The sequence below is a fragment of the Artemia sp. Qi Xiang Cuo genome, chromosome 10, assembly GCF_049724085.1.
Source record: "Artemia sp. Qi Xiang Cuo chromosome 10, ASM4972408v1, whole genome shotgun sequence".
Classification (NCBI taxonomy): Eukaryota; Metazoa; Arthropoda; class Branchiopoda; order Anostraca; family Artemiidae; genus Artemia; species Artemia sp. Qi Xiang Cuo.
The window spans coordinates 72055620-72080094 of NC_142803.1; the positions used below are offsets into that span (position 1 = coordinate 72055620).

Genomic DNA, 24475 nt, shown 5'->3' on the forward strand with positions numbered 1-24475 from the left:
CAAGCATTAGAAATTAAATCGATCATTAGACGATCAGAAATTAAATAAAAAAAAAACAAGTTTTTTCAACTGAAATGTAAGAAGGAATATTAGAACTTAAAACGAACAGAAATTATAAAGTATGTGAGGGGGTTCTCCCCCAAGTCAATACCTCGCTCTCTACGCTATTTTTTTTAGTGCTTTCAAAAGAGCTATCTATTCTAATTAAACGGCCTTTGTGATTCAGGGGTTTGTGAATCAAAATTGTTTTTAACTTTTAACGTAAAGAGCGTGGTATTGACTAAGGGGAGAACCCCTTCATATACGTAATAACATATATGTAATAAAAAAACAATAAAAAAACAAGCGATTCGGCTCAATAGTAATCGAAACTTTTAAAAACGGAATTTTGATGTCAATAAATGTATCAAAAGAATGTGTTTATAATGCTAATCCTAAATATATAAATTTTATTAAGTTTAGTATTACTCATCAAAGGCTAGAGGCCTGAGAAAATTTACTCGATTTTTTAAAGAGGGGGGAAACATCCCCTACAAGTGAAGGAATTTTAATGAAAATCACACCGTCAGAATTCAGCGTATCAGAAAACCCTATTACATAGGTTTCAAGCTCATACCTGCAAAAATCTGCAACTTTGTATTTTTTGCCAGAAGAAAAAAATACGAATATAGAAGTTAGTTACGTAAGTTAATTTGTAAAGACATCCATTTAGCAAAAGAAAAGTAAAATTTTTATGCAAATAAAAGCTGCATGAAATTAAATAAAAAAACAACAAGTTTTTTAAACTGAGAGTCAGGAGCGACAATAAAACTTAAAACGACCAGAAGTTAGTCCATATACGAACGGAGCTGTCCCCGCTGCGAGGCCTCGCTCTTTACGCAAAATTTTGACTCTTTGTAACAACTCTACTTTTTAAAACAATAAAAACTTTATCGTAAGAGCGAGGCGTTAAAGAGGGGACAGTCCCGGTCATATACGGAATAATTTCTATTCATTTTAAGTTTTAATGTCGCTCCTTACTTTCAGTTTAAAAAACTTGTTTTTTTATTTAATTTAATTAAAGATAGAAGCTTGAAGCCTCTACATTATAGTTCTCTGATACGCTGAATCTGATGGTCAGATTTTCATCAAGATTCTGTGAATTTTAGTGTGTATTTCCTCTTTTTTCGAAAATAAGGCAAATTTTTTCAGGCTCGTAATCTTTGATGGGTAATACTAAACATAATAAAACTTACACATTTAAAACCAGTATTAAAATCCAATTCTTTTGACATATCTATTGGTATATAAATTTCAGTTTTTTAGAGTTTCGGTTACTATTGAGCCGGGTAGCTCCTTTCTTACAGTTACAAAAATGTTAAGTAAAATCTTATATTGCTGAGATTTCCAGGAATTAATATAATTATACATTAAACATAATCATTTTCAATATTGTTCATCATTATTATCATTATCGTTATTAGTTATTATTCATTATAGCCATTGCTATATCAATCATTATATTATCAATTATTGTATATTATATCAACCACAATGTATCATCAGCCATTATTCCCTATAGTCATTATTATATCAATCATTATGTTACCAAACATTATTATTATCAATGTTAGTAACAGTATTAATATCAATTAGTTTATTTTCATTAGTGCTTTCCAGTAATCTTGATTGCTACGGTGATTTGTTTTTGTCATTGTTTAAAACATCAAAAACAAACAGTTTTCAATAAAAAGCAAATGATACAATAGTCTTTAGAAGCTTTAAGGGCAGTGGTGAGGGTGGGAGGGGGGGTAGCCCTACTTCTGTTTTTAAAGCTTGACTTTTTTGTCTACTTGTTTTTGGGTTATGTCTGTTGGGGTTATTATCTTCATTTGTTTTTGGGGTTTATTTATTCATTGATAATAACTTCTGGTCGTTTTAAATTTGAGTAAAGTACTTTATCTCTGGTCGTCTTAGGTTTTAATATGGCTCTTTACTTTTCTTTGAAAAATTTATTTTTCGGAAAAAGCTATTTTTAATTAATGAGAAAACAAAATTAAAACTGGGTCAAAACGGAAGTGGTACCTGATTAATAAATTAAAGTGTTATTTTTTTCCACTTTTCCCATGGGATTCAATCGGGGGGTATTTGCCCCCCCCCTCCTTGTAGTTTTCATCTCTCGAAGATTTTGAAAAATGCATTTTCCGGGTTCTTTCATTGAACTCTTTTTTTAGTATTTTCATTGAAACACAGCAAGAAACCTCCTCTCCTTAGATTCGAAAACTTAATTTTGTCCTTCTACATTTTCCCGAATAGGCACCACTGCTTTTTATATATATCCAGTCACATCTCTTTTTTAAGTAAAGTTAAAAAAAAAAAATTTTGGCTTTTGTCACTTCTAAACAATGTTTTGGCATTTATGAATGAATGTGTGATATAAATCAAATTAAAAAATTGCTGAAAGAATAATTATCTGTTGTAAAAAAAGAATAATACGTAGTTTTCATGGAAAAATGCCTTATCAACACCGGGCCTTTAAATCCGGCCGGGAAGCATTAACAAATTTGCACAAGCATTTAGTTAGTTGGCGATGAAAGATAGGCTTCTCAAATTCTTCGCATCATGTTTGAGTAGTAAGAACAGTTAAGTTTATGTTTTTCTTTTATTTATCCTTGGCTATTAAGCAATAACTGCTAAATGATCAGACTAGGCGGAAGATATTTCATGCGTTTATCTTCTGAAATTACAAAAAAAAAAACTAGGTGATATATCTCTCATCAGGGGTTGAATTCTACACATTTATGAAATCCACCCTTTCACTTAGATAGAGCCCAGACACGTTGAAAAAGTCCTAGTCAAGTTCCAGTTCCAATGAAATTCATGTGAGAATTCAGAGGATAACAAGCTGACCAAAGCACCTTGGTACGCCGTAGAGCACGCGCAATTTTTTTTTTTTTTTGGGGGGGGGGGTACGGAAAAATAAATGAAAAAAAAACATCATCAGCGTCTCTTTAAAGTATCTAGACATACATTGTGATTGACAAGTAGGCGCAGTGTGATTTTTTCGATGGGATGAGAAAAAGTGCTTGACCAGTAATTTCACAACATGTTAAAAGTATAATCAGAATAATCAGAAAAACGATTGATTTTTTACTAATTTAACTTATAACTGAGTATGTTAACGACAAATAAATTAAGTATAGTCATAAGAGTTGAAGGAAGAAGTAAAAGGAGCATCACAAAAAAATAAACACCAAGTTAATTTACAAAACGAAAGTCAATTTCTTTGAAATCTCCTTCACATTCTCTAAAAGAGCCCTCAAATTTGAATGCTTTTCGTTTCTTCTATATCCCCGTCATTTTAATCTAGTGAATGACAAATAGTTTAATGGTTCTTAAATAATTTACTTTTTGTACGTTTTTTGTTTTATTTTCCGAATATTTTTTTGTTTACTGTTATTGTTTTTTTCTTCGTTACAGCCCTTGGAGACTTCTTTTTATATACTTGACTTACTGACTTATGTCCCATCCGTCCTTGAAGGTCGTTTTGGGGCCTCTTCTTTAACCAGTTCATTGATGTGCCTCCTGTAAGTGCTTCTGTTGTCGGCCAGGCGGCAGAGTTGTGGCAGGTTGTAAGGTGAAAAGTTTTCTTTTCATCTCTTCGGAGGGTAATCTCTGGGTCGAGAACCCTGTACTCGTCCATCAAAGGTTATCTTCGGGAGAGGAGTGCTAGCCATGCGTTGTGTATGTCCAAGCCATTTGAGAAATATACATAAATCATATATATATATATATATATATATATATATATATATATATATATATATATATATATATATATATATATATATATATATATATATATATATATATATATATATATATATATATATATATATATATATATATATATATATATATGTATATATAAATCTTTTTATATATAAATCATTATAATCAATTATTTTGTATCTGGAAATCAAATACGCTGAAAAAAATGGCTATCTCAAAATTTCGATTGGACGTATTTGGGGGATTGATGGGCGTGGGGGGAGCTAGTTGCCCTCCAATCACTTTTGACTATTAAAAATTTTACTAACGCTTCGAATTTCCAATCGAATGATCCTTTATTTAAGTTTCTACGACAACGCTTTCTATAAAAACCTTTATGCCCCCAGGGCATAACTTAAAATCCTTGCCCTGGGGGTTTTGGGGGAGTGTCCTCCTAAAAAACATATTTATTAGACAGCGCTAGCGCACTGCCTAAGTAATTTCTAAATAATTTCTAACTCTCTCCTTGGAGGTAACGAACCCCTCTGTCAATATAATAATGACGGTATCTCGTAACTCTGTTCCTACCCTGTCTGGGTTCCGGGAAAATTAGTACCCAGTTCGTAGAAAATATCTTACTTGTATTCTTCCAAACGGTCACAATAAACACATCTATAAATTCCCATTACAGACTCCCTATACGGGGTCTCAAAGTAGACTAACTAAAAAAACCTTCGCTTGGCCCAGCCAATCCTCTCAATCCCCATTCAAAACCCATTCTACTTTTTCTTCACTTTACCTTTCAATGACTCAGACCAGGAAGTCCAAAATAAAAGTTAGTTCAGAGCTTACTTATTGCGGAAGAATCGAGCTTAGCAACCAGAATTCAACTTAGGATTAAGAATTATCTTACAGGCAAATGTAATTAAAGAAAAGAAAATGGGTCATTTATCTGAAAAGAAAAGAAACAGGGGTGGAACCCCAACAGTGTTATTTTCATTTCTGAATATTTATTTTGTTATTTTTTTTATGCTACGGCCCTGCGTTAAAGGCCATTGAGACATTTGTGGGGTTTCAAGAAGAGTTTTGGTTTTTGTTTGATTACTCAATTAAACAAACATTTGATTCAAAGGTTTTTTTTTACATTAAGAGAATTTTTGAACTTCCATTTCTGAAATGTAGTTCTCGTGGAGGCTTTGACCTTGGCATACAGAAGGATGTGACCTCGGTTCCATTTGTGGAACCGACGGGAGATTAGTATAAAGACAAAAATTTGTGTCTATAAAGTGGCTGCTAGATCTGTTCTCCTCTATGCAGTTGAAATTTGGCCACTGAAGGCACTTCATCTCCATGGTATGAAAGCTTTTAACCACCCTTGCTTACAAAAAATCCTAGAGATTCGATACTACGGCATAGTTTCAAATGCTGATGTGCCTCACCACTGCTGTAACATCGAGCCCACAGCCCCGATTTTCAAACAGAGAAGACTGCGCTTGCTTGGTCATGTCCCAAGAAGACCCAATGGCTGCATTATTAAGCAAGTGCTTCTAGATGCTCCTTTGCCAGGTTGGCGCACACTTCCTGGCAGTTAATTGAAGAATTGGTAGGCAACTGTCAAAAAGACCTCTATACCAACGGTATCGAGGTTTCGAAATTTTGAAAGAAAGTGGGAGATCTGCTGGCTCCAGTTTGCTGAAGAGCTTGCACGAAATTACGAGAAATGGGAGTCAACCATAAGGAGTCTTTTAGATGTCGGGTGAGACGTCGACTTCTGGTCCCGCACCAAGTACAAGTAAATGAATATTCTATAATTTTCTTATAATTTTTTTATGGTCAGTTAGCAATACTATATGTTAACAGAGGCAAGGGTGCTTTGAAAACTTTAAATTAATGAGGAAAGAGTTTATTTTTCGACAAGGAAGTCTAGAAAATTAACCCCCACTCTATTCCTGGAGGTGCCTTTGTTTCAACAGCAAAAATGCAACCAATAAATGAAATATTGCAATTAGACATTTGGTCGAGATAATTGACATACTCAAGGAGGAATGACCAAGCAGGGGTTCAAAAGCAATTTTGTGTTGTTTTTCTATGCATTTATTTTGTCCTAACTTTTTTACACCAATATTTTTTTTTTGACTATCTGTTTCATGGATAGCGAAAAAAAATTAAAATATTGACGTTAAAAAACCTATGTTTTTAACCAAAACTATCCAAAATCAAAAAACTAGATAGCTGAAAATTTTTGAAATAGCTTGTGATCGCGTTTTATTTTTGTTATCTCAAATCAAATTTGAATTATATTTTTAAAGTTTTAAATTAATAATCAGCTTCAAATATGCACGGTTTCTTACGACAACACTTAGAAAATGAGTTTACTTGTTTTGGCGTATTTAGTTCAATTATAAGAGGAATTTGAGCAAGAGTAAAGATGATAAATCATCCATCCGAATATTTTGAAGGCAGTAGGGGGAAAAAACTTTTGTCCTATTTGTTGCATTCTAATGAGCTGTCGTTAAATTATCAAGAAAAATACATCATAAATATCTTGTACCGTAATGTCCTGTACCCTGCCAGTTTCTTGGGAGGGAGGCAAAGAGAGTGGGTGAGTTTTGAGGTGGGAAGATAGGGACCAAACACCACTAGCACCACTCAAAGTGTCGCATCTGATGTCTTCATTAGAAGAGTAGAAGATTTGAAAAAAGACTGGATTTTGATAAGGTTAATCTACAATTGAAAATGATTAAAGCTGAAATTTCTTTGTAATTGCAAAACATAGACTTTTGATTTCAAGAATCATTTTCTTCAAGAAAAGTCAGAATCCAATGTGCACGAAGTAGGCATAAATTAACTTGTAAAAGTCTTGCAGTTTAAGAAGGCTAGTTGTTTTTAAGCTGGTAAGCCTACTGTAGACAGAAAATAAAAATAAACAACAGGTAAAACAATAGGGAAATCCCCTATTGTTTTACCTATCGTTTATTTTTATGATGGAAAGGTAGTGTGACCTTCGTCGTCATTTGCAGGCAGATGATTGATGTTTTCACCTCTTCTATTGTTTAAATTATCTGAAAAGACAAGTTTGCAATAGGTTTGGATCAAACAAAGTCGTCAAACGGTAGATGGTGTAATTTTTCTGACACTAGCAGCGTTTTCCACGCTTAAAAATTTCTAATGCTCTTTGGGAGGAAATAAAGAGGGAAGGTTTGAACATACTGGGGTGGGGGAAGAGCTCACGCAGCTGTCTCGACCTCAGGTGACTTGGTGCTGTGGTGAGCTGTAGCTGCAGCAGTAGCAATAAAATTTTAGAAAAGTGCAAGCTAAATGTATTATGAAGAGGGATTCTCTTCAATATTTACGGAGCTAAAAAGCCCTCATTTGTGAAGCATATGTGTCCCAAATCTTTCAAAATGTATTCACTTTTAGTGTCCTTACTTCCCACATTAAAATTTAGCATAAAGAGGAGGGGGTAGCAGGTAGACCCATTCGTATTTATGATAATTTTTCTTCTTTTGAATTATAATTTCCATGTTTACTCGCATTTTTTGCCTTGTTCCCATTTGTTTAAAATAAGTCAATTATGGACCTCTCAATAATTCGGGTTTTCGGGTTTAGGGAACGTGCCCTTCAAAACTGGCTAATTTTTATAAGCTTTTACAGTACTTTAAATCAAGGGTTTATATCATGACTTTGGGGTTTTTGACATTTAGACTGAATTTGGAATAGTATTATAGTTTTGTGACACAAATTCGCCGGAAACAGCAGTTCGTAGGGACACAGCCAATGTTTTTACAGAAAAATTTATTGTCAAATCAGAAACATTGTCAAATCCATGACTGGCCTTCTCAGTACAAATGCAAAATTTGATGTTTCCAAACAGTTCATGGTAACGAACTGTAAGTAACTCTTAAGTTTTGTTACATAAGATTCATTAAGTTTAGTCTTACCCATCAAAGGTTACGAGCCTGAGAAAAATTGCCTTATTTTCAAAAAAAGAGGGAAACACTCCCTAATAGTCATAGAATCTTAGTGAAAATCAAACCATTAGGTTCAGCGTATCAGAGAACCCTACTATAGAGGTTTCATGCTTTTATCTTAAAAAATGTGGAATTTTGTATTTTTTTTACCAGAAGAAAGGTCACGGATGCGTGTTTATTTGTTTTTTGTTTGTTTGTCTTTTTTTTGTATTTTTTTCCAGGAGTGATCGTTTCGATGCAGTGGTCCTAGAATATCGGGAGAGGGCTCATTCGAAGGGAAATTCAAAGTTCTAGTGTTCTTTTTATGTGACCAACAAAATTGGAGGGCAGCTTGGCCCCCTACCACCTCCCTTTTTCCTCAAAATCCTCCAATCAAATTGGAGATAGCCAATTTATTCAGCATGGTTGAAAGGCCAAATAACTATGCTTTTGGAGATATCATGACCCCTTTCTCTCACAGCCCCTGGGGAAAGGTCTTTAAGTTATATAATTTGTCCATTGTTTTCGTATACCATTTGTTATTGGGAAGTATGCATACATTTTTTGGGTGGGGACAGGGGCGGCTCTTGGGGTAAGCGAAGTAAGCGGTCGCATCGGACGCCAGTGACAGGGGGCTCCTTGAGCAAAGGGTGCCCTCTGTGGCAAAGGGTGTCAGAGGCGCACTCTGTGTCTGAGGGATAGACCACCGCCGGGCGCCATGTGACTTAATCAAGACAAAAAATTTTATTGTTACACTTTTTACTAGAAAACCCTGCATACCTTAATTAAGGACGTGTAATTATATTCCGGTCTACGAGGAGGAGCGCTAAAGAATAGTCCACCTACCTCTAAAAAACGTCTAGGGCTGGTCCTGGATGGGGAGTGCAAATTTTCTGCTGGTGGGATTTTTCACGGGGATAATTTTCCATGGGGAGGGAAGTTTCCTGAGAGTGAATTATGCAGGGAAAATTTTACACTGAGGAAATTTGCCAGAATCCTTATACAAAATTCTTGTTATATTTCTTGCTTTCTCTTTTTTATCTCAATTTTACGCGTGGAGTTTTTAAGGGTAAATTACCTGGGTAAATTTTCACCGGGATTGAATTTTTCTTTTGAACTCGTTGGCAGACTAAACCCACGTTAAAAATAGCTCAGTAAGATATTGAAGAGGATTACACTTTAAAAGATTATATATCTACACTTATATACACTATAAAATAATTACACTATCTGTCAGAGAACCCAAGAACAGCTCTTTGTCTACGATTAAATAAAAAAAAACAAGTTCTTTCAACTGAAAGTAAGGAGGTACATTAAAACTTAAAACGATCAGAAATTGTTAAGCATATGAAGGGGGTTACCTCCTCCTTAACACCTCGCTCTTTACGCTAAAGTTTGAATTTTGCCCCAATTCTTTAAGAAAGACTTCTGAAACCCTATTTTCGTTTAATTGGAAAATAAGAAGCTTTTTTTTCAAAAATACTAAGAAACTTTAGTGTAAAGAGCAAAGTGTTGAGAACGGGGCAATCCCCTTCATACACAAAATCTTTGGATATTTCGGTTACATACGCAGTGGCCGTCTTCAGTAGATAGACTAAAATGATACAAATAGAATATCGACATTTATACAAAACAAAACAAAATTAATCATATGCTGCTTAACGCTCTTTCTCCAAAGCAGTTACAGATGCAAATCCTTTTGACTTCCCAGTTTCCGGGTCTTCATCAACAATCCATTATGTCAACCATGAGGAAAAAATTCAAATCTGAAAGTTTCACGTCATTTCTTTCTTAACATATTTTTAATTTCCCGAACCAGTTTATTATGTACGAAAATGTTTCTCTGTTTTCTAGAGAACAAAAATTTTAAACCAAATTTCTTAGGGAAACCATTGAAATTATAAAAAAAAACTTATTCAAGAGCCTGGCTTTGAATAGAGATACAGATGAATTTGGCATAAATTCTATTTATGATAATTTACTACAGTCAAATAAAGTAAATTACGTTTCTCAAGATACCAATGACCTTTGTTGACTTGGTAATGAACTTTCACATAAAAATAATGTCAATGGTCCAGAAACTAGGAAGTCAAAGAGATTTCGATCTGTATCTGCTTTGGAGAAAAAAGAGCGTTAAACAATCAGGATTTTTTTGGTATAAATGTTGATGTTCTATTTGTATTATCTTAATTTATTTACTGAAAACGACCATTGTGTATGTGACCAAAATATCCGGAGATTTTGTGTTTTGCTGTCAAATAAAACAATTTTCTCTATTGAACGTTATCTATACGTCCAATCTGTTTCTTTGAATGTTTCACATCGGAGAAACAGTCTTTGGCCTTTTCAGGGTGTCACAAATCGATACAGCAATTTCTTTACATACAGCTTTCGTCTTCATCGAGGGCCCATGGTATCTTTCTACATTAAATAAATAAAAAAGTTTTATTTTAACTGAAAGTAAGGATCAGCATTAAAACTAAAACGAACAAAGATCATTCCTTATATGAGGGGTTGTTTCCCTCCTTAACACCTCTTCAAGGGAAAGTTTTGAATACTTCTACAAAAAACTTCTTATTCTAATTAAATGTCCCTTGCGTTTCAGGAGTCGTTCTTAAAGAATTGGGACAAAGGGTCAAACTTTAGCATTAAGAGCGAGGTATTGAGGAGGGAGCAACCCCTTCATAAATAAATAATTTCTCTTCTTTATAAGTTTTAATGTCGTTCCTTACTTTCAATTAAAACTTATGTTTCTATTTAATTTCTGATCGTTTTTCAAATAATACCGGGATAACTCTCTCCACCTCCAGGAAAAATTCCTTCCACTCAGGGGAAACTCATCGGTGGAAAGTACCTCCCACGTAAAATATCCCCCAGAAAATTACCTCCGAGCAATTTCATCCCTGCTGAAAATTTCCCTGCTGAAAATTCTTGCGGACGATTCCACCTGAAAAATTTTCCTTATCATTCTTTCAATTCAAAAAGTCTTTAATTCCTAATCATTCTTCAAACCATCCAGAATCGTCCTTACCACGGCAAAATTCCAACCCCGCTGAAAATTTCCCCCGGACAATTCCCTTGAACATCTCTGCATTCAAAATGAGTTGGCAAAGAGAAAGTAAGACAAATTAAAAGAATTTCGTGCAGTAATTCTGCCAAATTCCACCTGTGTAAAATTTTCCCTGGAAAGCTCGCCCCCGGAAACTTCCCTTCCCGTGGAAAATTCTTTCCAAGGAAACCCACCCTCATCAAAAATCCCCCTCCAAATAAATTTTGGTAAACTTCCCAATAACAAATACTGTGTGTAAACGATGACAAATTTCATAATTTTCCCCAGGAGCTGTGGTGGGTCATTTCATCCCCAAGTACAGTTATTGGACTTTTCAATTATGCTGAACATAATGGCTATCTAATAATTTTAATAGGCCTACTTTTGGGTAAAACGGGTGTGAAAAGGAGGCTAGTTGCCCTCCAATCTTTTTGGTCCCCTGAAAAGGGCACTTTAGTTTTTAATTTCTGTTTGAAGGCGGACTTTTCCAATTTCCTAGAACCATTGGTTTGATACGATCTCCTCTTGGAAAAACAACAAAAAAAAAACAAAAACAAATAAACACGCATCCGTGGTCTTTTTCTGGCAAATAATACAAAATTCCACTGTTTTGCTGATAGGAGCTTGAAACCCCTGTAGTAAGGTTCTCTGACACGCTTAATCTGATGGTGAAATTTTCATTTAGATTCCTTAACTTTTTGAGAGTATTTTCGAAAATCAAGCAATTTTTCTCAGGCTTGTAGGTTTTGATGTGTTAGACAAACCTTAATAAATCTTATATATTTGGATTCAGCATAAAAATTAAATCCTTTTGATATATCTACTAATAAAAAAATTTTGTTTTTAGAGTTTCGATCCCTCCTTACTTACAGCCAAGTCCTTCCTTACTTACAATTCGTTGCCACAAAACTGTTTGATATCCTGTAAGTCTAAGCCAATCTATGAAAACAAAATTTGTTGACGCCTTATTTAGGTGTCGCGTGTAGATGTCAATTCTCAAAACATGTTCTTTTCATTAAGGTATTACTGATCCTGCCTACATGTCTTATAAGTTGCAAACCTATTAGAGACAAAATATTGGACCCCTTTTGAGACATACTGTTGGTTACCTGGCAATACATAGTGCTCTTTACTCACCTTGCTGCTAAACTTTGGACAGATTGCTGGTACCATAGATTGTTATAATGCAAACATGTTTAGATGCAATGGAGGAAAAATATTTTTAACCTCTCCCCCCCCCTCTAATCACTCTCACCAATTTCAAGTTTGAGGTACGCTTGGGTTTTCTAGTCCTCCCTGAAATTGCTAACTTGATACCCCAAGCTGTTTCAGATACATTGCAAATATTGCATATATGCCATTTTGATGGTTTAGTTCCAAATAGAGTATTTTGGTTCATCTTACTACTAAGATTTGAGTAAATTCTGATTTTCATATGGGTCAATTTTAAAAAATATTTGGGTGAACCGGAAATATAACATTTTTAGCCACCCCCCCCCCTTACGTGAAATGGTTAAAACTTTAAGTCCCCGTTTTTATATCCCCTTTCTTCTCCTAAACTACCCGAAAGGTTCAACTCTATCTCCCTAGTCGTTCCCCAGATGTTGCGTGTTACAAGTACATGGGAGCTCTTAGTTCAAAACAGTTTTGATGGACCCGGGTGAAATTGTTTTACTCACTTGTTGCTCCCCCAAAATAAAAATAAAAAATTCCCTTGCCCCACACTTCCCTCTTCTCTCTTTCCACATCACTTGTAAGATTTAACTTTATTCCCAACCTGTTCTCAAGATACAGCAGATATGCTCTTTCGAGGATGCACACAGTGTCTTTTGATTGCCCCCCTCCCCGGGTAAGAAGTTAAGATTCACTTGACCTTCTAAGACTCCCTGGCAGTTTCAACTTGATTCACGAAGACGTTTGTCGTTCCTAGGGCATCCCCATAAGAAATTTAGGAACCTTAGTCTAGTTAACGATCCCTAATACCAGACTAACACCAGGCATGGACATCTTTTTTACTAAATTTAACAGTGTTACTAAATTTAACTGTGTTCCATTGGTAATTTACATAATTTAGAGCTATTGCCCTCGGATGACGGGGACATGTCGACCCAGGTAGCTCGCTTGTTAGACCGTTCGACGTTTTTGAACTCTCAAGGTTTTAATCCAGTATCATAAGAGTTACCGAAGAGCTAAATAGGGTACGGAAGGAAGGCTGGTTGCCCTAAAATAACTTTGGCACTCCCAGGGGCACTAGAATTTTAGTCAAATTTCTGACAATTTGTTCCAGACCAACATTTTCTTTTTGTTTTTCAATCTGCATTGGGGTCCCTTTAGCCCAAGTACTCAAATGTATAAGTTTTGTAACCGACCGGCGAAAAAAAAGTTGACCCTTTTTATGGGCCCCGTTTCGATGGAAGGGGACGGTACTATGGAACTATTTTCGTAAATTAAGTCCATCCTGCACTAAAATCTTGGGGTTTTAAGTTTCAAACTGATTAGGCACAAATAGTTTTGGTCTTTTTCCCAGCCCACTTTCCGTTCCAAAACAAAATATTTGATTCTTTGGACCTAGGTTGATCCCTTCAATTTTTAAGTTAATTTCACGCCCAATGTAATATATATATATATATATATATATATATATATATATATATATATATATATATATATATATATATATATATATATATATATATATATATATATATATATATATATATATATATATATATATATATATATATATATATATATATATATATATATATATCAAGGAGGCACACTTGTGCATCAATAAAGAGGCGACCCACCACAATGTTAAGCGATTTCCGGTCCTAGCGGTCGCAGAGAGACAGCGGTAATCGCATTTTGTAGCCCAAGCTCAAACTAAGAAACGTGCAAAATTTCACCCCCTCCGACTTTATCTTCATGGGAAAAAGTGGGCCGGAAGTTTTGACCCTCCGACCACAGCCCCCCTTTAACGTTGTCAGGTTGAAATTTAGAGGTTGAGCTTTCCTAGGGCCCGGGAGCTTATCCTCGAAATTTCAGCTCAATCCGATCACTCCTTCCCTGTTTTCCAAAAACCAAATATAGCCACTTAAAGTTCAAAATTTTTTTTTTTATTCTTAGCCACGCCTACAGGCCACAGTTGGCAACTGATCCGGGTGAATGAGAACTCATTCGAAGCAGAATTCGACCTGTTAGGGCCTTTTGATATTTTCAGACCGAAAAAATTATCCCCCGAATTTACATTTTCGAAAAACCTCGTTTTCCTATAAGAGCCCATTTCAATTTTTCCTACCGCAGCCCCCCTTTACAATTGTCTGATTGAACTGAAATTTGCAGGATAGGCCTTTCAAGTGCCCGGGAACTAATCCTCGAAATTTCAGCTCAATCAGATTACTTCTTCCCTGTTTTGCAAAAAGCAAATATCAAGTTTTGTGGGATTTACTTGCATCAAAAATAGATTCCACTTACTAAAAAACATTTAAAATTGCGTCTCTTTAGTAACGCGGTCGATACTGCTGACTGTCAGGCAGAAGACCCTGGTTCGATTCACCGTCAGAAGAAATTTTTTATATACTGAATTTAAAGTTTAAAAAAGAGACTCAGTTTCTTTTTTAAATTATTTGAAACAGATTTCGTTTTCTAAAGAGTTGAAGAGGCTGAGTTACAAGGTCGACCCTTAAAACACCCTGTCGAGAAAGAAAAGAATAATACACAATTATCTAACAGTTAGTCAAGCAATAATAAGTAATAAACTGTACAAAAACGTGCAGAAACTATTTGAAAAAAACTACGTTTTCTAAAGAGTTAAAGAGGCTGAGTCAAAAATTCGAACCTTAAAACGTACAGGGATTAGAAGGTACAGTTGGGGGGCTGCCGCCCCCCAAACCTCCCGATTTCGCAGCCTTTAAATAAAAAAAATTTTTTAACTGAAAGTAAGGAGCGACATTAAAACTTAAAACGAACAGAAATTATTCCGTATATGAAAGGGGCTGTCCCCTCCTCAACGCCTCGCTCTTTACGCTAAAGTTTGACTCTTTCTCAAAACTCTGTTTTTTAAACAATAAAACTTTAGCGTAAAGAGCGAGGCGTTGAGGAGGGCACAGCCCCTTTCATATACGGAATAATTTCTGTTCGTTTTAAGTTTTAATGTCGCTCCTTACTTTCAGTTTAAAAATTTTTTTGTTATTTAAAGGCTGCGAAAGCGGGGTTTGGGGGCGGCAGCCCCCCAACTGTACCTTCTAATCCCTGTACGTTTTAAGGTTCGAACTTGTGACTCAGCCTCTTTAACTCTTTAGAAAACGTAGTTTTTTTCAAATAATTTCTATATATATATATATATATATATATATATATATATATATATATATATATATATATATATATATATATATATATATATATATATATATATATATATATATATATATATATATATATATATATATATATATATATATATATATATATATATATATATATATATATATATATATATATATATATATATATATATATATATATATATATATATATATATATATATATATATATATATATATATATATATATATACAACCTATGTACAAACAACTGTCACTTTGCATTATTTAAAGACTTTTCCCCTGAGGATTTTGGGATCATTCCATCTCTAGGGGCATATCTGTTGACTCTTCACCTATTTTGAAGAAAATTATTATCTCCACATTTTGATTTGATGTTTTAAGAGGTTTATAAGTGGTCAAACCGCAATACAAGGGTATGCGATGGGGGCTTGTTGCACTCCAATCACTTTTGACGTTGGATAAGGACTGTGTGGCTTTCAATTTCTAATCACATGATCCCCCTCCAAAGTTTCTAAGATTACTCCTCCCGAATGAAGTGGCCAAGAAATAAACTACACATTGAAGGCGTTTGGTTCCTTTGAAGTTGGCGCAACAGCGCCACTGACACTAGAGCGTTGCCTCTGATAATGGTTGAGAATGTATTTTCACCTAGGAACAAATATTTGAAAAGGGTCTTTGCCAAGAAAATTACTAGCGGGGTTCTCATACAAAATTTTAAGATAAATGTCGTAAGTTCAAACTACATTATTGACAGATCAAAAAACACTTCTGTCAAGTTCTTAACGAAATTAAATAAAAAAATAAGTTTTTTCAACTGAAAGTAAGGAGCTACATTAAAACTTAAGACGAAGAGCAATTATTACGTACATGGGGGGTTTCGTCCCCTCGTCAATACCTCACTCTTTACGCTAAAGTCTGATTTTTTTTTTTATTCTTTAAGAATGACCCCTGGATCACAAAGGCAGTTTAATTAGAATAAATAGCTCTTTCGAAATTACTAAAAATGCTTTAGGGTAAAGAGTGAGTATTGACGAGGGGGCGAAACCCCTCATATACGTAATAATTTATGTTCGTTTTAAGTTTTAAGGTAGCTCCTTACTTTCAGTTGAAACAAATTTGTTTTTTTATTTGATTTGTTATTATTTTTTAAAAACGCTGGGAAATCCAGCACCCCCCTCATGGAAAGATCCTCCTGCGTAAGTCTCCCAAACCCCAATAAAAATACCCCCTGAAAACATCTGTATACTTCCAAATAACTAATACTATATGTAAACAATGGGCAAAGTTCATAACTTGCAGCCCTTCCCCCGGGGACTTTGGGAACTAAGTCATCCTCAAAGACTTATTAGATTTTTCGTCTATACTGAACAAAATGGCTATCTTAGAAGTTTGATCCGGGGACTTTGGGAAATGTGAGCGTGGGAGGGGGTCTATTGCCCTCTAATATTTTTGGTCACTTAAAAAGGGCACTATAAATTTAAATTTCCGTTTGAATGAGCCCTCTTACGACATTCCACGACCACTGGGTCGATGCAATCAACCCCGGAGAGAAAACAAATAAAAAATAAACACGCATCGGTGATCTTTCTTCTGGCAAAAAATACAAAATTCCACATTTCTGCAGATAGGAGCTTGAAACTTCTACAGTAGGGTTATTTGATTCGCTGAATCTGATGGTGTGACTTTCATTAAGACTCTATGACTTTTAGGGGGTATTTCCCCTAAGGCAAATTTTCTCAGGCTCGTAACTTTTGATGGGTAGGACTAAACTTGACAAAAAAAATATTTAAAATCAGCATAAAAATAAAATTCTTTTGATGTATCTATTGGTATCAAAACTCCTTTATTTAGAGTTTCAGTTACTATTGAGCCGGGTCACTCTTTAATTACAGTTCGTTCGCACGAACTGTTTGATAAATCAACACGAACCTCTATTGACCAGTTCATATTACCTACTAATTTATCTTCTTCGACCGACTATCATCGGTAAAAGTTTTTTACAATGCAAATAGTTCAATATCTTAATTCGCAATAGATTAACTTCTTAAAAGGTGGGGTGTTGGGTAAGATTTTCTAGTTACTTCTGTTTCTTCAAAAGTGTAATTTTAGGCCTCCAAATTAGTTTCCTAATATTCGCGAAGTGAATATTTTTTTTTTATTTGCCTAATTTTTTAAGGGGTATCAACTAGAAATCAGCAGTTCCCACTTTTTTGGGAAAACACTTTATTTATCATTTGAATTATGACCACATTTCTGACATAATGAAAAAAAAAGTATAAATTTATTTTAAGCCTGTAGTTCAATGTACCATTTACTGTTCAAGTGCTTAATCATGTATAAAATATGGCTTATTTTTCAATGTCGGAATTCGCTTCGTACCGTGATGAAAATATGAAGGCATCATATATTGCGGTAGTTAATTAAAAAATGTAATAACGGTACAATTATGCACTTAGAATATCAACTTAATGCATGATAACAATTTTCTAATTCCGGGCATTTTATCTTCAAATTTTTGGAAAAAGGGCTTAGTTTCTAAAGCTTAATTAGGGCCCTATTTTTAAACACGGTAATTTTGACTTTTGCATTATTTTCACACTTCGAAAGTTGTAATATACTTTATCCATCTTTTATGTTGTAACATGTCTATTTGTTTCATAAGATGGTGTAAACCAGATAAATATGTCAGATGCTCTGACGTACGTAGGGGGAGGGGGCTCATGACATGGACCTCCCTGAAATCCTAAATTTTTCCGAATTTCTGGTCACTTTTTATTTAAATACTCAAATAAAACTTCTTACTGTTACTCCTCCCCTGTATAAATTTCCTGTGTGCATATCTAGCCCGCTGTAACATGCACGAGGCTATATATATATATATATATATATATATATATATATATATATATATATATATATATATATATATATATATATATATATATATATATATATATATATATATATATATATATATATATATATATATATATTTAATTTGAAATCCGTAAACAAAATAAAAGAAAGGATAGAACATAAAAAAAGAAAAATTGGCAATTACACTTTATTCAATTACAATAATCTTTAAAAATTGTATTGTAAGGCCAGACAAGAAAAGAAAAAAAAACGAACAAAAATATCAACAAGTTAAATATAAATCAAATAAGAATTCTTAACCGTAGGTGATCTAAAACTTTCTTTTTATATTTTTCAATCAGTTTTGATTCTGCAAATTTTTGGGTTATTTATTGTATACTTACTAATGAAGCTTGGGTTGGGGGTTCATAAGGGTATGTAGAGTCAATACTTGGTGAAACGGAAGAGCCTGGAACAGAGGAACACTGAGTCTATGGAAGATATACATTTTGGGAAATGGCGGTGACTACATAACCGTACAAAATAAGTAAATTAAACGATCATAGTTGCTCGTCTAAACACAAATGAAAATGATGATTGTTTTTTAAGGGCTACACCCTGTGCCCTTATTCTGTATAATTGCCTGCATCTTGTCATCTTTAACCACTTCTCGGAGATGTTGGTATTTTTTGTGACAAAACCTGCCCATGTTGAATTTTTTTGATCTTTTGCCGGACTTACAATTTAGCCTAAATAGTTTTTTGCGTTACGTGCAAAGCTGACAAAAAAGATTATGCTCTTTGATGGCAGATGTGACAACAATGACCGATAGTGAACTGTTTACCGAAGGTTAAAATGGGACTCCATGGAGTTCTATTTTGACTGATAGTGAACCGATAGTGAACTGTTTACCGACGGTTAAAATAGGACTCCATGAAGTTCCATTTTAGCCACTGGAGTGGTAATGTATTACTTAGCCTGAAGGATAAGTGGTACATTACCGCTGCAGGGGTGTTAATTGAAGGAAAACAGAGGCATGGGGGCATATACCCCTTCCCTTTATTCCCGTCCCCTAGATTTTGAAAAATACTTTCTTTGGCGGTAATCCCATTTAAAAATGCCTTTTGATATTTTCAATGAAAAATTGGATAAACGACAAAATCGCACTACCCCCTAGGATTTGAAAAATCATTGTGCCCCCCCCCCCCAAATTTTTTGACGCCACTTTATCTCTTTTTTCACGGCTTAAAACTCCTTCCACCTTCTAAAATCTACTATTTATCACTATTTTCACCAAAGTCTTCAATTCCTTTACAAATACTTCTCATTCAAATTCAAAAGCCTTCCCAACGGCACAAATTTGGCAAGGATAGTAAGGGGGTAGTTAGTTGCCTGATTTAGTAAGTGAAATTTTCTGTTCTCGTTTGAAAAAAGGAAAAAAAAATGTTCTTGCCAAATTTAATTTTTGTTTACCTTCATTGAAAAATCAACAAAAATCTTCATTCCCATCTCAATTTTTTTGGTGAATTAGCGCTATTGTGTGGTCCTACTCAGGTGTAAGCGAAATGAGCTGGTTAAACAGCAAATCCCAAATCTCAATTATTTTGTTCCAGCATTGCTTAAAATAAAAGTCATACATTCTTATTTTGATCAACCTTGACAAGGACCGTAACCAGGATTTTCTTTCGAGAGGAAGGGGGTGTTACCAAAAAGTGATTTTAGGTCAGTAGGGTCCACAAAAAGAAAATATTTTTTGAGGGGGGAGGATTAAAGGGTTTTCAAATACATTTTTAAGACCAATTTCTGACTAGGATAGTATTTTTTAATTTTTTGGGAAACAGTCTTTTTACCTTTTATCAGTATTTTATGACCGACTTACGAGTCGGAGAAATTTTGAAGTAGCTTTTTTTTACCTTCATTGAAGAATCGACAAAATCTTTGTAACCGTCTGAAAGTGTTTGTCAATTAGCACCACTGTGCATTTCTGCTCAAGTCGCCTATATACAAAATGAGCTGCTCAATTAACAACACCCCCCCCCCCCCGGGTCAATTATTAATTTCAGCATTGGTTTAAAGATGGTAAATATTTTCCCAAATCACAAAAAAACATACATTCTTACTTTGATTAACCCGGACTTGGACCGTATCCAAAATTTTTTTCCGAGATAGGGAGGAGGGGGAGGGTGTTGCCAGCAAGTTTTGCTTGGTCAGGAGGGTTTACAAAAGAGAGTTTATTTTCGGACTGACGGTAAAGGGGTTTTTGACTGTATTTTAAGACTGTAATTTTCCAATTATCTAGGAGAAATATTTTTAGAGTGGAGTTCAATCCCGGTAATATTGCCCTGGGTACGCCCCTGTCACCACGATTGTGCTCTATCTGTCACAATAGTATTTTATTTGCCCAACCCTGCTTTGTTCCATATTCGTATCTCTGTTCTTAGGTCTGGAGCACATGAAGTGACAGAGCAGCTAAGCCCTTACCTCAATGATCTATCCCAATTGTTGAAAAGATGGTAAATAAAGCGCTTGTTCACAAAACACATAAAATTCCTCCGGTATCTCACACAAGAAGTTTACGATCAAGGTAGCAACGTGTCCTGATTTCCGTTCGAAGGCAGTATGTGTTTTGAATAATTAAAATTTTAAGTTGAAAAACACACCTAGGAGTTGATTCAAACCGAAACATTAATTATAATAGTCTAATTGTATTATAACCGCCCTTCCGTGTCGCAGCCTCTTCAGTGTTCATTCAGTTACGCGTTGTTTTACAGTATATTCACGGAATAATTATCTGAAAGTAAGTAATTAGATTTGCCTAGAGGAGTGTTTTCTATTTAAACGGGGGCTATTAATAAGCTGGCCCCTTGTCCCCAGTTTAGCTGAATCTTTTCTGAGGTTTTATACTGCTTCCGTGAATGAAAAAGGTTTTGTTTCACAATGGATATCCGCAGACAATATTTTTGACACTGAGGTTTATGGGGGTTATCTATTTACAAGTAGTACCTTGATAAAGCAAAGAGAAGCGCCACAATCTATTCACTCTATTGTGTTGCAAGGGGCGTCAATTCACGAAAAGTTTTGGGAGAGGGGCAAAATGAATCACTCGAAATCTATACGGGCAATTTTGTTGCCTCGTCGATTCTTTTCAAAGAGATTGGAAAGAAGGTTCTTTTCGGTGAAAATTTCAAAAGAGGTGCATTTCGAAATCTATGGGGCAACTGTCCTTCCTGTATCTGCCAATTGGCGTCTCTGTGTGCTGTGGAGCAACCCTACAGATTTTTTTTTCTGATCAGCAATCTGTTTCTTGGGAGCAGTAAGAGGTGGGAAAATGAAACTCTCCTGGTAAGGGGATACACTGGCACTAACTGGGAAGCAAGGGGATACTTGCCACCAAGTTTTAGAAAAGGCCCTTTTTTTGGTGTTCTCATTGAGAAACGAAAAGAAAACAAATTGCTCTCTCGAGATTTTGAAAACATTTTCTTCGTTTCTTCGGCTAAACAAGTGAAGACAAGTCGTTGACCCCTCTGACCAACATTCTCATGAATTGGGGCTTTAAAGGGAAATGAAATGGAAAAGCAATGCTTCCCTGAAGTTTACCAAATTTTCAGAAAGGTTTCAGAAATGTATTGATTTCGCTTTCTAGTACCTGAAGTAGTAGAAGCAAGGCCAGATTGTTGGAGTTCAAATGGTAACATTCTTAGGGATTGCGTGGTATCGAAGAAATTTATAAAGTGAAATTAAATTATCCTGAATGATGCAAGAGATACGGGCTGTAGCTCCTCAAAATTCCTGGGAAATAATTCTAGAAAGGCCAATATAGAGTTCCTGAATTCTTAATCTCTGGTTTTTCTTTTGAGACTTTTTGTATTGATCAAACTGTCTAAAATGGTGTGGTCATACAACTATTGAGCCCAGAAATAGACTAAACACCTTCAGTTGAGATCAGGCTAACAGATGGGGGAAGGGATATGGTTTCATGGGATCATGTCATCTACACATGTACAAGGAGGGTTGCCAGATCTCAGCCAAACTTGATTTTGACGCAGAAACTAGTGTCCTTCTACACTTTTTATGCATGCAAACACAATCCTACCTGTTTGAGAGATGATGAGAGGAGGGGGTTCCTAAATCCTCACCTGTGGGGTATTTACCAATAAGAATTGATGGATCTCAGCCACATTTGGTGGGGATTAAAAGCTTGTATCCCAACTATGCTTTTTCAGGGTGACCCTACCTCTCCTGAAAATCAGTGGCACCAATTGAGGGGCAAAGGGGGTAGTTTCCCTCTAGTTTTTTTAAAAAGCACCTTTTTTGTTCTTTTCATTGAAAAATAAAATAAGCTGAATTATACAAAATCCTTGCCCATCTCTCGACACTATCTCTTACTAGGACCCTATCGCTTGTAATCTCTAAAAGAGATCATTCTTACCTCTTTGAGGGATAGAAAGGGGGAAGCATCGAAAAGTTCTTGTCGTGTGAACATCGGATGTCGTCGATTCTTGTTGGATGTGGTTGTCAAATCTCCACCAAACTTGGTGGAAAGTAAGGGTGGATCTCCTAATTTTAACATTTGGGTCCACACCTATTACAAAAAAGGGGAGGATGTCTGAGTTACTTCTTCCAAACATCAACTAAAAATGCTTGTCTATGTAAATTTACGGGAAGCAATACCATAGTAAGTCTTGATTGTCTTAGTGGGGGTCAATCCCTCATTCAATCTCACTTAGTGGGTGAGAGGAAAAATCGGAGTCTTAAATTTTTATGAAAACATTTACCAAACAGTGCTATCAGGCAGGCACGTACGCAGGAATTTGTTTCGGGGGGGGGGGGCAATTTGTTTCGAGGGGGGGGCAAATCCTTCAAACCCATTATTCTGTGAGAAAAATCAGAAAATTATGGGAAAATGAAAAAAATCGTGAATTTTTTTTTGGGGGGGGGGGCGGGCCAGGAGGCCCCCCATGCGTACGTCCCTTCTATCAGGTCAAACTTCGTGGGAAATAAGACGAAGTGTCTTGTTTGGGCTTGTTTAGTGTTTGCACATAATTGGTCCTCTGTTAATGTAAGGGGATTCCTCAATTTATTCCCCTTAAAGATAAAACAAAATAAGCGGTTAGACCTCAACCAAACTCTGTGAAAAATAAGAGATAGTGTTCTAGTGAGGTGTTCTGGAATCAGGATCTAATATAATTTCGGGCCACTAGGTCCTTGTCATCAGGGCATTTAAAAGAAGAGGGTTATCAAACCTCAACTTAACTTAGTCAATTGTTCAAGTTGTAATTTGTTGGAATTCGTGTCATGCAAGACATCTACTGGAGAGGGGGGGGCTGCCTATACTTGTTTGACCATGATATTTATCAATATAGGTTGTAAAGACTAGGGGTCTTAACCGAACGTGTTGCGAAGTAAGAGTTAGTTGTCTAATTCTGCGAGTTGTGAGCTCATGCCCAATCCGGCCCATGTTCGGGAGAGGGTGTGTACATGTTTGTGATCGGGATACCTACCAGAAGGGGCCGTTAGAACTTGATAGGAAATAAGAGCTATCGTCTTAATTGTGACGCTTGGGAGTCAGGATCCGATCTAAATTCTGTAGGAGGGATAAATTGGGTCCACAATTTTATCTCATCAAAACGATAATCCAAGGGGTGTGTCAAATCTCAACCCAAATTAACATTTATGTTGCATTTTGCCTGGGTTCCTCGGTTTCTGCCATCGACGCGTTTACCAGATGAGGTTGTTGCATCCTCGTAAAAGTTCGTGGGACGTTAAAGTTTGTGTCCTAGGTGCCCTTGATGATATACAAACACAATCCAGTGGGGAGTAAGGGGCCCCTAAATTCTTTTCAGCAAAACGACTAATAGAAACAATTTTTGAATCTCAACTAAAATTGGTGGATAACATAAACAGATCAATAACTTATTTATGTCTTTGGGGGTTTCAAAGTTTGTGGGGAGAAGGATTTCCCTAAATAAGGTTATCATAAAATCTACCAGAATGAGGTGCCGTATATAATATAAAAATGGATGGGAACTAAGATCTAGTGTCCTACTTGTCCGTTTTTGGGTTCTTCACGAATCCCAGCTCTTTCAGCGATAACTATGTGGGGTGGGAGGGAGGGCTAAATTCTTTAGTCAGAAAACACAGCGGACTTAAAAGACCTGGTGGAAAGTGAAATCTTTGAGGTGATTTCTATGTTAAAGCTTGATTGGCTTTGAGCAAGATTTGACCTGAGTAGGAAATGGGAGGGATTATTTTTTGTTTCATAACATCCACTAGATAGGCTGTTCAGTCTCAACTAAACTTAATCAAACAGTTCGTGGTAACAAACTATAAGTAAGGAGCGACCCGGCTCAATAGTAACCAAAACTCTAAAAAAAATGAATTATGATACTAGTAGATACATCAAAAGAATCAGATTTTTATGCTGATTTTAAATATATAAGTTTTATCAAGTTTAGTCTTACCCATCAAAAGTTACATGAGAAAATTTACCTTATTTTCGAAAAAAGGGGTAGACACAC

The 24475-nt window shown here is 35.4% G+C and overlaps 1 protein-coding gene across 1 annotated transcript in view; it reads left to right on the plus strand.

Annotated features, from left to right (window-relative positions):
• Positions 1 to 20688: 20688 nt before the first annotated feature.
• Positions 20689 to 24475, plus strand: part of LOC148948136 (uncharacterized) — a 33322-nt gene continuing 29535 nt past the window's right edge. Inside the window, exon 1 of the mRNA XM_089095202.1 lies at positions 20689 to 20754. Coding sequence (XP_088951328.1) covers position 20754 — 1 coding nt within the window. The 5' untranslated portion in view covers positions 20689 to 20753. The remainder of the gene's footprint in view (positions 20755 to 24475) is intronic.